The sequence below is a fragment of the Larimichthys crocea genome, chromosome XIII, assembly GCF_000972845.2.
Source record: "Larimichthys crocea isolate SSNF chromosome XIII, L_crocea_2.0, whole genome shotgun sequence".
NCBI lineage: Eukaryota > Metazoa > Chordata > Actinopteri > Sciaenidae > Larimichthys > Larimichthys crocea.
The window spans coordinates 33500870-33513278 of NC_040023.1; the positions used below are offsets into that span (position 1 = coordinate 33500870).

General features: G+C 44.2%; 1 protein-coding gene across 2 annotated transcripts in view; it reads right to left on the reverse strand.

Annotated features, from left to right (window-relative positions):
- Nucleotides 1-2628: 2628 nt before the first annotated feature.
- The window catches only part of mtmr11 (myotubularin related protein 11), a 30009-nt gene continuing 20228 nt past the window's right edge, over nt 2629-12409 (reverse strand). Inside the window, exons 10-18 of one of the 2 annotated variants that reach the window (XR_003463584.1) lie at nt 11817-11944; nt 10569-10647; nt 10074-10144; nt 8032-8204; nt 7775-7945; nt 7304-7522; nt 6509-6826; nt 3596-4196; nt 2629-3126 (exon numbers count right to left, since the gene is read on the reverse strand). Coding sequence is in view for 1 of the 2 variants with exons in the window: in XM_027286870.1 (XP_027142671.1) it covers nt 3738-4196; nt 6509-6826; nt 7304-7522; nt 7775-7945; nt 8032-8204; nt 10074-10144; nt 10569-10647; nt 11817-11944 (1618 nt within the window). In the remaining variant the exon portion in view is untranslated. Of the gene's footprint in view, nt 4197-6508; nt 6827-7303; nt 7523-7774; nt 7946-8031; nt 8205-10073; nt 10145-10568; nt 10648-11816; nt 11945-12409 lie in introns of both variants that reach the window. The other variant, XM_027286870.1, reaches the window with a different exon arrangement.

A 12409-nucleotide genomic window follows, 5' to 3' on the forward strand; every position in this document is an offset into this window, starting at 1 on the left:
AATTTCACGATCAGGTATCACAGGTATCCACTGCCCCGATTAATGAGGAAGGCAGAGCTCCCAACACCCAAACTAACCGACCGAACGTGACTTGAAGCCTGACACGGAACACACATAAATGTCAGCAGACACACCTCGACCGTTAAAATGATTTATGAACGAGTAATCGCTCAACTCCACACTGCATGGATCAGTTCAAGGTCCTGTTTTACCAGTTAGATTTATTCCCTGGAACAAATCTGTACCGGAAAAGCCTGATCCCAGTGTGTTCCCTGCTGTAATGTGTTTTTGAGGTCAGAGTAATTATTATCTAGTTTGATTATTCATCGTTCAAGTCAAACATTCACTTGTTCTCGTGTCTCTGATGTGAAGATTTGTTGCTTTTCTGTTTTATGTAATTGAAAAAGTCACATGAAGAAATCAAATTGGACTTAAATTTGTTTGTTTGTCACTATGTGACACTTTGGATACATCCAAAAAATGAATGGAAGGTTATTTATTATAGCCGGAGCTCCAGTTTGGCTTGTTTGCTGTAGATGTCGAGCAAATCTGCATTGAATCAAATGAATGGTGAAATGATTAATTTGATTCCAGCTTCCAGTGAGTGACAAAGACATTACCTGTGGCTCTTTTAAAATATTTTTGTGACACCTCATTGGCTAATCAGTGAATTAAAACATAAAACAAACACATAGGGACCATAGAAGTCATTAAAAAACATATTTCAGGGGCTTGTCAGCCAGAAGAAGGAAGAAAGTATTTAAAGATCACTAATTATTTTAGTTTTACCTTCACTGGACAATCAATTTGTCCCTATGTTCACATTGCAAATGATGTAATGGGGACACTGTTTCTAAAATATATCAAACATATTTGACATTTCTGTCTGTCGTCACATGATTGATGAAGACTGAACACTGTTTTGATTCATTGAGAAAGTATGAATCCTCATAACAGTCTCTCAGCCAATCATTTGGGCTTTACGTTGTTTGTTTTGTCCAACCAACAGTCTAAAACTCAAAGATATTCTATCTACAATGCCAGAGACAAGCAGATTCTGATCATTCATTTAGTCGACTGATACTTTCAGCTCTACAGTGTGTGACGTCTGTCTGTCCTCCTTCCTCCTCAGGTCTCCCACCAAGCAGAGCTCCAGTCACGCCGGCAGCCTGGAGAGCAGCTCCCTGACCGGCTCCCTGTCGCTGGGTCCCGACCTGCCGCACTGCCAGTGTTGCATCTCCTACGAGGCCCGCCTGAAGCGCCTCTCCTGCGGACACCTCTACTGCGACCCCTGCTGCGACCAGATCGTCAACCTGGCCTTCCAAGACATCGAGGGTCTGTCCGATTACCCCTGCCCCATGTGCAAGTCCATCCGCCAGCTTGGAGGCCTGGGGCCGTCTTGCTCCGGGTACTTCTACGGGCCTGACGGCATCCTGCAGCAGCAGTTCACGGGGAAGGAGCACGGGAGTCTGTGGGGGTGAAGTCGAAGCTCTTTCATGGGACTCTCTTCTGAGAATATATGACCTGATTGATTTTTAAAAGCACTGCCTCTGCCGTGATAGATATGTGATGACATCGACTACAACTAATGGCCATCCTGCTTTACTCTCTGTCTCTCTTGCTCTGTCGTCTGTAGTTATCAGGTGAAACGTGAGGACGCATGACACTAACATCCATTTAAAAGTGCCAAAACGAAACCTCGATAGATGGTTGAAAACTCGCACGTCATCGTAACAAATGTGGACGAGAGGACTCGTCCCCCATAGTGGTGAAACAACGTAATGATTCGGAAAAACACTCCCACCTCATTCATGTTTTTAATAGCATGCAGGTTTTCTACCTACTCCTGTGTAAAAGGTTTCCATCTAGTGAACAAGCTGTTGGAAACCAGAGAGACCAAACCAGAGCTTTACATGAGTTAACTGTGCAGTAGATCTTTTGTAACATTTCCCATCAGGCGAGACTTCTTACTTTGTATTTTGCACATGAAGTGTTTTATTCTGACTGTACATATCATGCATTTTAATTCTTCTGCTAATTTTTAAGTGTTCCAGATCATATGTAAATATTTATTTTGTTAAAAAATAAAGTTTGTGAGCTGTGTGTGAGAGTGGAGAGTCTGTGAACTGATAACATGTTTTTATTTATCAGGATCATAACATGCGGATACAAAAAAAAAAATGTACATCTGGCAAATTGATCGTACCAAAAACATTAAATTATACATAATAATGATACAGATGAAGATCAAATTAGATTTTCCATGCAACAGGATGTAGATGACCTCTTTTTTTCATGGAAGAGAATCAAATGCGTTGGCATCACACCTGGAAAGCTCTGAAATTGTAGCTGATATCAATGTGCCTTGATATTGATGTGATGAATATTTACAGCAATTTAATAATTCATACTGCTATCAAGTGAGGTACCTTTTTGACATGAGAGAAGGTCGGCATCAGTCGTGCATCTGACAACTGTTATCCTGCCGGAAGAAATTAAGAAAAACATGCTTCTTTTCCAAATACGTAACGGTGCGTTTTCATTCGTCCGTGGGATTGACACAAGTGCGCCTACTTGACACCCACATCATGCGAACGACAAACCTGTTTGGATTTAAAGGAGCAGACACTTCCCTTTGTGCTTTAAATACAGGCAGACACGTCCAAGTCCTTGACCTAAATGCTGGCTGCATACTAACACACCAGCAGACAGAGCAGGAGGGAAAATAAAAAAAAGATAAAGTAAACACAGGAAGAAGAAATCTCCCTTTTGGTACCTTCACAAGGTACGGCCATCAGAAAGGCAGAATGTTTGTGTTTTTCCAATTCCACCACGAAATGGTGGAGAAATTTTCAAAATAATACTAAATCTGGTCAGAAATCACACTTACCTACACAAAAAAAAAATACTTAAAATACGATTATATTACTAAAGAACCTGAAATGCTGCCAGTCATGCAGGGAGTGAAATATACTGCAGTAACGTGCGGTGACTTGAGCCACATCCAGGGTGACAGTCTGAAGTGAATATAGGCCTCCCGAGCATGCAAGTGGAGAGATATGAGAGCAGTACCCAAAATAGCTCTCATGCCCTAAATTCCACGTTGAAGTCACTGGTCACGGCAGCCTGGAGTAAAAAAAAAGACATTTTTCATAACAATTATTCTACTTTTCTATTCAGAGAGATACAAAAAAAAGGAAATGAATGTGTGTTTTTGCACACAGAGGCTTAAAGGGCTGCAGGTCACACAGGTCAGATCCAGTGGAAAGCTGTGTGTGTCCATTATTCACTCTCAGTGCTTCTTAAGAAGCGTCTTATCACACCGCTGCGTCTGTCCTGCCCACTCATCGGAACTCGTTTAGGATCAGGAGCTAAAAATGGACGCGGGCTTCCTTCTCCTGCTTTGTTTTAAGATACTGTGAGATCCTGAAGCGTCTTCAGCCCTTCTTCTTCTCATCTTAGACATTTTCAGCAGTGGAATATCGAATACTAAGATTTTCTTTACAAATATACAAAACAGTTGTCACATTTTTTAAATTACAGTACTGACGATAAGTAGCCGCTGTCGTCCACCTACGTCTTTTATTTAAATCACCTTTGTAGTCAATCAAATGTGGTGCGACAGGAAACACGTCTGGGTTTCTTCAGTACGTGATACCAGCAAGGAACCAGCGGGTTTCATACTGTGCAGGTGGGTCTGCATCATATATGAGGACAGTGGAGACGAGGGGCAGACCTCAGGAAGCCAGCGACGGCCCGTTACTCTTAGGCAGCTTGGCGTTATTGGGCGCAGGGTAAGTGCGAGCCTCTGTTACTGAAGAGTGCCCGAACAGGAAGGTGTGTTTGTTGCCACTGCTGCTGCTGCCGCCATAGTCTCTACGGACGGGCCTGGATGGTGGAGCCGAGGCGGGCGGAGGGCCCCTGGAGGTTTGGTGGTTGGTGGTGGTGGAGGTAGGAGGGGGCGTCATTCTGGGCGCGGCCTTGCTCTGAGGCCTCGCCGCTGGGAAGAGGAAGGTGCCGTTGTTGGTGTTTTGGTTCAGGTTGGCGTCGGTCCGTCGTGGCTCGGCCGTCTTGGTTGGCGGGCTTCGATCTGTGCCGGTGGACACTTGTGCGAGCTTGTCTTTGAGCTGCTGCACCTCCTGGGCTAGCCGCTCCACAGGGTGGGGGTGGTTTGCGGAGATGGGGTGGGAGAACGCCTGAGAACGGAAAACAGCATGGTCAGTTTCACCATGCAGCTCAAATCATCATTAAAGGAGACGTCTGGTGATGATTGAACCCTGATGTATCTTAGTCCTCTCAGGATAGGACTACAGGACTGTAGTTTATCTTGAGCTCTCACACACACACACACACACACCATCCTGCTGTGGTAAAAACTCCCTGGTGCACCAAATGTGTGTTAATCCACGGCTGGATTTAGACCTCAACAGATGCTGAAGAGTGCATCCTTTACTCTCGTTTAACTCTCGTTGGAGTTTACCTGAAACTAGAGCAGAGTACGAGCTGAGTCAGGGAGAATATTTAAAAAAATGAAACTATATAAAGAATCTGTGATCAGTGTTTGAAGATTTTTACATCTTCAGTAGGAATGAACATACCAAAGTATCAGTTTGTTGTATCTAAAGCGGCAAATGCTGCCTCCTACCTGAAGATTACAATATCCAGTGTTTGTTGACGTTGTCAGAGATGTTGTAGTAGGTGGTTTGGTTGTACTGAAGTGCATTATACATGAGAGTTCTTCAGTGTCACCTTAATACAGTGAAAAAGCAACAAAACCCCCGACAGCCACGACGTTAAACAAGAGTTAGATTGTTTCAAACGGAGGTTAACTGGAGTTCGTTTAACTGAGCCGATAATGTTCGGTGATTTCTGAATGAATAGATATCTTTGGTTGGCCTGGAGGGACGCTTTAATACTGGTGAAATAGTCTAATAGAGAATTTATCCGTCATGCTGTTAACCTGAGTTGGTGTTTTAGCAGTTTGTTCCTCTACAGCTCCCTTAAAATAGACGACTGCACCCACACACACACACACACACACACACACACACACACACACACACACACACACACACGACTATTCTTAACATCACCATGGGGACACTGATAGACGAGGCTGTAGCAGAGACATCACAAAGGCTGTAACACGTCCATATCGGGGGGGGGGTTTGTCAATCAACGGCTCAGACTAATCTGCACATGAAAGGGGCCGACGTCACGATGTGAGAGGACGATGAGGCAGAGCGCGGAGGATATGTGGAGCCTTCCGGAAGAGTCACGGACCAAATTTAACGAAAACACTTGTGGAGGATGTCGCCTACTTCATCAACCCGATGACACACATCCGCATTTAGACACTCAGCTCTGAAATAATTAAATCAGACGATGATTAGTGTTGCCTGTCTGATGGTTCTGTACGCTGATGCATCGTTCTTGTTTTTAAATATATAATCGGGCTTTGACTGTATGTCCACATCTGATTTTTATTAGTAACAATGTACAATAACTTCACATTTACAGCCTCTCAGGTTGACACGGATTACATTTTTATTCATTTCCTTCTAGCCCACTTTTAATGTTTTGAAACTCGATATTAAATCTCTCTCGACTCTGTAACTTTAAAATGTCGCTGTGAAGTTGTTTGAAAGATGGATTGTGTCTCTCAGCTGAATGACACAGCGCTCTGACGTGGGGTTTTAGTCGGTGTAATAATGGAAATCTGTTGCACCGTGGTATTAGATACAGTATGACAGGCGTTTGATAATAATAAAAAGATTAAAGAACACCAGTCTCAACCTTTAAGACACTGGTTCCAAACTTAAAACAAAGTAATATCTAGTTGCAGCCTTTGTGTGAACAGTTCAGCCAAACACTTCTGGAGCGATGAACACCGGTCTTTCATAACACCCTGTTTGAAGGCCGTAGCATATGATTCACATCGTTTTCATACTCATCAGTGTCCCCCTCGAGCACGACGGGTGCAGGCGCTGTCGTCCTGGAAGAGACCACTCCCGTCAGGATAGAAATGTTTCGTCATAGGATGAAGGTGATCTGCAGTGATGCTTCCTGAAGGTTTGTACTGTACTGAAGGATGACTCATCTGATCGCATCACTTTCTTCCACCTCTCTGTAGACCAGTGCACTTACTTTTTTTTCCACCACTGAACTCTCAAATGTGATTTCATCTGGAGAGCTACTAAAATATCATCTTTATGTAACCGTCAACTGACTCTCTGATCGAGTCAGCAAATGTCCGCTGTTCCTGTTCAGACACCAGCTGAAGCTCTTACCATCTGTGCCCAAACAGTGAACTCTCTTTCAAACCCACTTAGATCTTTTCCTCTTGCCTCTGCATTCAACCGAATCTGACCCAGTGGTAATCAATAAGAACAACTAAACAGAAACAGCCACTCTAAATGATTATCTTGTTTATGTAGATCATATAGCGGCATCAGTATTAAACTGAAACAGTTTCATAACCGCTTAAAAACTCTGCCTTCCAACATACCTGTGCATGGAGCGCCCCCCGCAGGTAGCACTCTCTCCACAGGCCCATGCAGGGACCCATGAGGAGGGGCAGTAAGGGCTCATAGGGGTCAAGTGGTCCTTGAGGTCCAGAGGTGGAAGTGAGGGCTTGTGGAAACTCAGTGAGGGCCCAAGCTTTCAGCAGCCTCTCCAGGCCAGGCACGTTCTCGGAGGAAGCCGCCCTCCGGTGGCTCTTCTTGTACGGGCCTGAACTGGTGCTGCGCCAGGGAAGCAGGTTGGCAGGACAGGAGAAGGTGCCCCGAGAGAGGAGGAAGACTGAGCCGGGGAGGGTGTCGGTCAGCTGGCGGGCAGACGTAAAGGAAAAAAGATGCCGTCAGTCAAAAATCTGAAGCTGAAAGAGTGACCTAATACCACAAGAGGGGGCAGTCGCCTGATGCAAATACCCAGAGCACTGTCAGATCAGATAATTTCCTTCCTCCATAATTATTATTATTACGTTGTTAAATCTGTAACAATCCCTCATGTCCTCTGATACGGACACATCTTACAATGTACAGCCTAAAGTTTGTATCTTTATTCATCAGTAAAGATTATGTGGAAAACAATTAGTTGCTTTCTAGCAATACCACCCAAACTGTCTGTGCATAAAACTAATACAATCTATCACAACTCAAATGACCCCAACTTAAGTCAAAAGCTGCAAAGACAACAACATCCCGACATGAGACGCTCTGTGGCGTCAGCCACTGTCAAACCTAGAGCTCCCAACATGTCCACCAGAGGGAGTGTTGCATCACAAAAGAGTTGGCAGCCGTACCCTGTGTGTGTCCGGGTTGGTGTTGAGGTTGCCGTTGAGCAGCGGTTGGAGCGGAGGGACCGGAGGGACAGGTTGGGTGAAGCGGTCTCGTCTGTGCTTGCTGTACTGCAGGTCCCAGTCCCACACGGGGGGCAGAGGAGGGTCGGACGGATCCGAGGAGGAATCCGGATGAAGCATGTCTCTCCAGCCGTTGACTGGTGTGTAGGACTGCCCGAGGTTCTGGGCAGAGCAGGATAAACATGTTGAATCTTTGTTATTATCAATTTTCTTTTCTTCATGATGAACATCACTATAGATCTAACCACATGCTGCAGTATATCTCACTTAAAACGTCACTGTCAATGGCCCTACTATAAAGATGACACACTGGAGTTATGTGATTATTATTCTAATCAATACATGTCACTTTAGGCCATTTTCAGTCCTGTTATCAGGCAGAAGATGACAAAGCCCCTCTCGGGTGTCGGGTACCTGGGAGCGTTTGCATCTCTCTCGCTGGCAGTTTGCCAAAAAGCTGGAGAAGAGTGGCAGGTGGATGCTGTCGTGCAAGGCCAACAGGAAGTCATCCGTCAGCTGGAAGCGAGAGGGATACTGGGACAGCAGCTGCCAAACGCAGTCCAGAAAGAGCAGGAAGACTGGCGCCTGAAGGGACAGAGCGAAGGGTGATCAGTAGGTGAGTTTATTTCTGTAGCGTCAGGCGGACAAAAACAAAAAAAACAACCTCTCACCTCTTCCTTGTCGTTGTCGCGGTGGTAGTTGACGCGGCTGTAGAAACGGTGTCCGGCCATCACCCACTCCTTCTGCACCAGGCTCTGGAAACCATGCTGAGTCCGACAGTGGGGGTCACACATCACCTGCACCAGGCTGGACACCACGCAGCTCATGTCCCGGTCGTCTGCTTCTGTAACGTTAAAAAACACGGCGCTAATTTTACTTCGACCTGAGAGTTTGGGTGCGTTCATCTGTCGTATTTCTGTACACGTTTGCGAATACTGAAGGTGAAGTTTAGTTCAAAAGAAGTTAGACGTAGTACTCTGTTGATTTCATTATAAATATTTGTATCATTTTAGCATTTGAGAGGTGGCTGTATTTTCACTGCATTGCTCAAAACATCACAGGAATCTCTGTGGTTTAATGAGTGCATGACATCTCCTGTAAAATGTGATTAGACGTGCACTTTTATTGTGCATCGAGCTCACGGTATTCAATTTTAGAGCACCACACGGGGGACACAACCCTTTAATTTACAACCAGTGTTTAATTCTGCTCATATTCCTCTTCGGGGCTTGTTTTTATTGACAACAGAGAGAGAGGGAGAGAGATTATATGAACACAACAACAGAGCTGCAGATAAATAATAAAGACACAACATGCAAAGAGGGAGAGGCGCACTAAGAGGCAAAGTTTACTTGGGCTTGTGTAGTGAGTCATTTCTGCAGTGGGATATTTACTGCTGATCCAGCCAATGTCAGAGGTGCTGCGACAGGGAGGCTCAGAGCACGGCTGATACACGAACCCCTCAGCTAAACAGGCGTCGTAAAAAGGTCGGGCATGGTGTTAGTCACTCACAGCTAGAGTGGTAAAGTCAAACACCAGCAGCAAGTAGTAAACACCGTTAGCTGAAAACAGCCATTGTTTGAGTAATGCAGTGTCGGGTCTGTCTCTCTGGGTGTTTATAAATGGTCCACATGCAGCCAGACCAGATGATTAAAAACCAACAACAGCCTACTGTCTGTAAAATGAAGAATGTTATCTTATAAATATTATCTTTTCAAATCATCATTCTTTTGTGCTCCCTCGTCTCTATCCCTTCACTTTCAGACACACATGTGGTGCGCTGACAAACAAACACCGTTACTGTTCCTTGGTAGACTAAGCAATGGGGTCAGAACAACAACAACATAACTAATCCGTTGGCAATAACTCGAGTAGGTGAAAGCTGACGATCATGTCCAAGCCAGACGCTGAGGTCACCCTCGCTGCATGTTTGGGTTTACCTCGTCTGTGCAGTAGCATTCCCCGTCACCCGATCCAACTCGCTGCCATGGGCGGTGATCAGTTGACACCTCTACTCGACAACAAAACAACAGTCAGCGTCATCCCTCTTTCGTCACGCGCAGTCACATAGAGGTGACCCTCGTATTCAAAAGGGAGGGGAAACTTAATCAACAAAGATGCTTCTCATCTCCAGCCCCTCTCCAAATGTTTGGTCCAAAAGTTCGGGTTATAAGAAGAGATGATCCAAGCTAGATCTACGGTATGTATTGCTCTACCTTCTAAGGAAGCTACGTCTCCTTAGCCACTTGAGAGGTCACCTTTCACGTCCTCAGAGACGGATTTTGTATCCCTGCTTTCACCTGATGCTGGAACAGCAACGTACGAGAACAACAACACTAAAGAGACCTGCTGTTCTGGTCCAGTGAACACCAAACTATCAGACATAGAGATGCAGTTGATTCTCTTGACTGGTGCTTTAGTAGAGTGAACCTTTGTTGCACATACTGTATGTCTTAGCTGTATTATTTATAATATGGAGTCTACCCAGCCTCTCGGATGCAGACACAACAGTTGCAGTCTGGTGTAACCGCGTCTTTGAAAGCCTGTTGTATGGAGGCCTCTTGACGGTGTGCATGTAGGCTCAGCGGAGTGTGCTTGTTGCTGGTATATAGCTACTTGAGGGCAAGCCCTAATGTGGGATTAATGAGAGGGAGGCGGGCGTGAATAATGAATGGATCGAATAATATGAGCCCGGTTTGGTCACGTGACTCACCTTGCAGTGCCACAGTCAGGTGACCGCCACGAAGCAGGCAGGCTACTTCTGAAGCTTTCTTCAGGCAGGACCTGGAGACGGAGAGGCAGGTTGATAATATCAAATCAGATTAATCTCATTAATAAATTATTTTGCACACTCATGTCTTCTCGGTGGCTGTGCTATAACCTGTTTTGTGCTTACTTGAAATTTCTGGAAATACTGATTTCCTTCACGAAATCAGCCTAAATAATTGATTTCATCACCCAAAACTGAATGTACAAAACATTTGTTTCCGTATATTTTCCACACATAGGAAACCAGTAAATAAATAGTTAGTAAATATAAGGTGAAACTTTCAGGCTTTCCCATTAAGGAAGATACATTTAACAATTATACAGTCCATTGACCCCAAGTGACCAGAAAGCTGAAAGCTTTGGATAATATATCGAATTAGAAACCCAGTACTTTAATTAGCATCCATTTAGTTCTACAGAGGCCAATCAGAGCCGTTACCTCGTGTAGTCTAGCCAGTGGGTGCTTTCCAGGGTAGATAACCATTTGTCATCAGGCACTGACACAGATGTGGAGATATCTACAAGTCAAAACAGGAAAAAACAGATGAGTTCAGACATTACGTGTCACTACAAATACAGAAAAATGCACAGCAGACACAACCATGAAATGAGATATGGACTGATATGAAGATACATCGACTAATCTCAGGTTTAAAGACTAACGGGGTTAAAACTTTTCTTCTTCTCTGTCCATATTTACTGCACATTACTAAAAGCTTTAATTTTATAAAGTATATCGCCCAGGATGTAAAGCTGCATGCCCATTTTACAAATAATGTTCTCAAATTGACAGTTTGATGTCTAAATCTTCTTTTACATATTCATTAGTGTTTTACACTGAAAAAAAAACCCAGGTAATTAAAGTCACTGTCAGAGCAGCATTTATGATTTACAACAACATTAAATTAGACTACAGCAAAACAAAAAGCTACCTCCTCGAGGTAAAACATCCAAATCTTAAAAACAGGATCCTAAAAGAACAAATCGGCATAATCAGAGGTCGGTAGCCTTTAATACAATCGCAAAAGTCTATTTTCATTTTCTGTCTAGTTGCTGTAAAGACTCAGAGCCCACTAAGTCAACCGAATACATCCGAGTGGCTGTTTTTACAGGACAATTCTCTGAGCCGTGAAGCACTCACCCACAAAAGACAAAACAGTGAACTGACAAACGTGTGAACCGTGATAATCGGTGACCTTTACATATTGTCTGTGTGCAAGAGTGTGTGTGTGTGTTTGTGTGTGTGTATCTGTGTGTGTGCGTGTATGTGTGTGTGTGTGTGTGTGTGTGATAGGTCAGCATTTCAGTTGGAGGACCGGTGGTTGTCGATGAGTTCTGTCATCTCTCCGTTTACCCAATCATGGCATGTGCTGACAAAAACATTACAAAGCCAGTTTGAAGCTGCCGAGCCAAACAGCTCTGCAAAACTTGATTATATATTTTCAGATGTGCATTCAATAAAAAAAACAAAAAGTAACCTCAGTGGTTTGAAAGACACTTATTCGAGTGATTAAATAAAAAAGCATTTCTCGCGTCAAGGACTTGTCAGACATAATAAAAGTTTATATAACCGATGATTGATGCAGGCTGCTCTCTCTAAGCTTTAGTCTTTTGTGCTGGGTGTGAATACATATTTGCTCAGGTGTTGTTGCATGTGTGGATGTGTGTGCTCATGTCTTATCACCACCTCCCAGACAGAGGGCACGCAGGCGGCTGTGTGCCAGCTGGATGTCGGCGGGCGAGGGCAGCTCCTCGGCCAGCTCCACCACCACACACAGAGAGGACTGGCAACCGAACAGGATCATCTCCAAGTTCCTGCAGAACGACACAGAGCTGCTGTTAACACGCTGCTACACCTGCAACAAGCTCGGATTACTCTGTAATCAAATTGCGTGTGGACACAGTGGATTTCATCTTCAGAGAATTGAAAGTTCAAAGTCAAATGCCTTTAGAAACATCCCAGCTGTAAACTGCTCATCAAGAGAGACGGGTCAAAATTTTAATTATGTTAAGTCTTCATGGCTGTTTTTAAACTGCGGTCTCGTGTCTGTGACCAGCTGCTGTTTTATTAAAGATATTTTCGAAGTTTGGTTTTCTCTGTTCAGACATCTATCAAACACCTCGCTGCGTCGTGTCTGCAGGACGATTAAAATAAACTGATGCTGATTGTGATGTCATGTGGTTTAGCTGCAGAGCGGTGTATGTCTTCTTCAAATCGCTGCACGCGATTAAATATGAAACTTCAATATCTACAAATGCAAAAACAGATTGAACAAACTG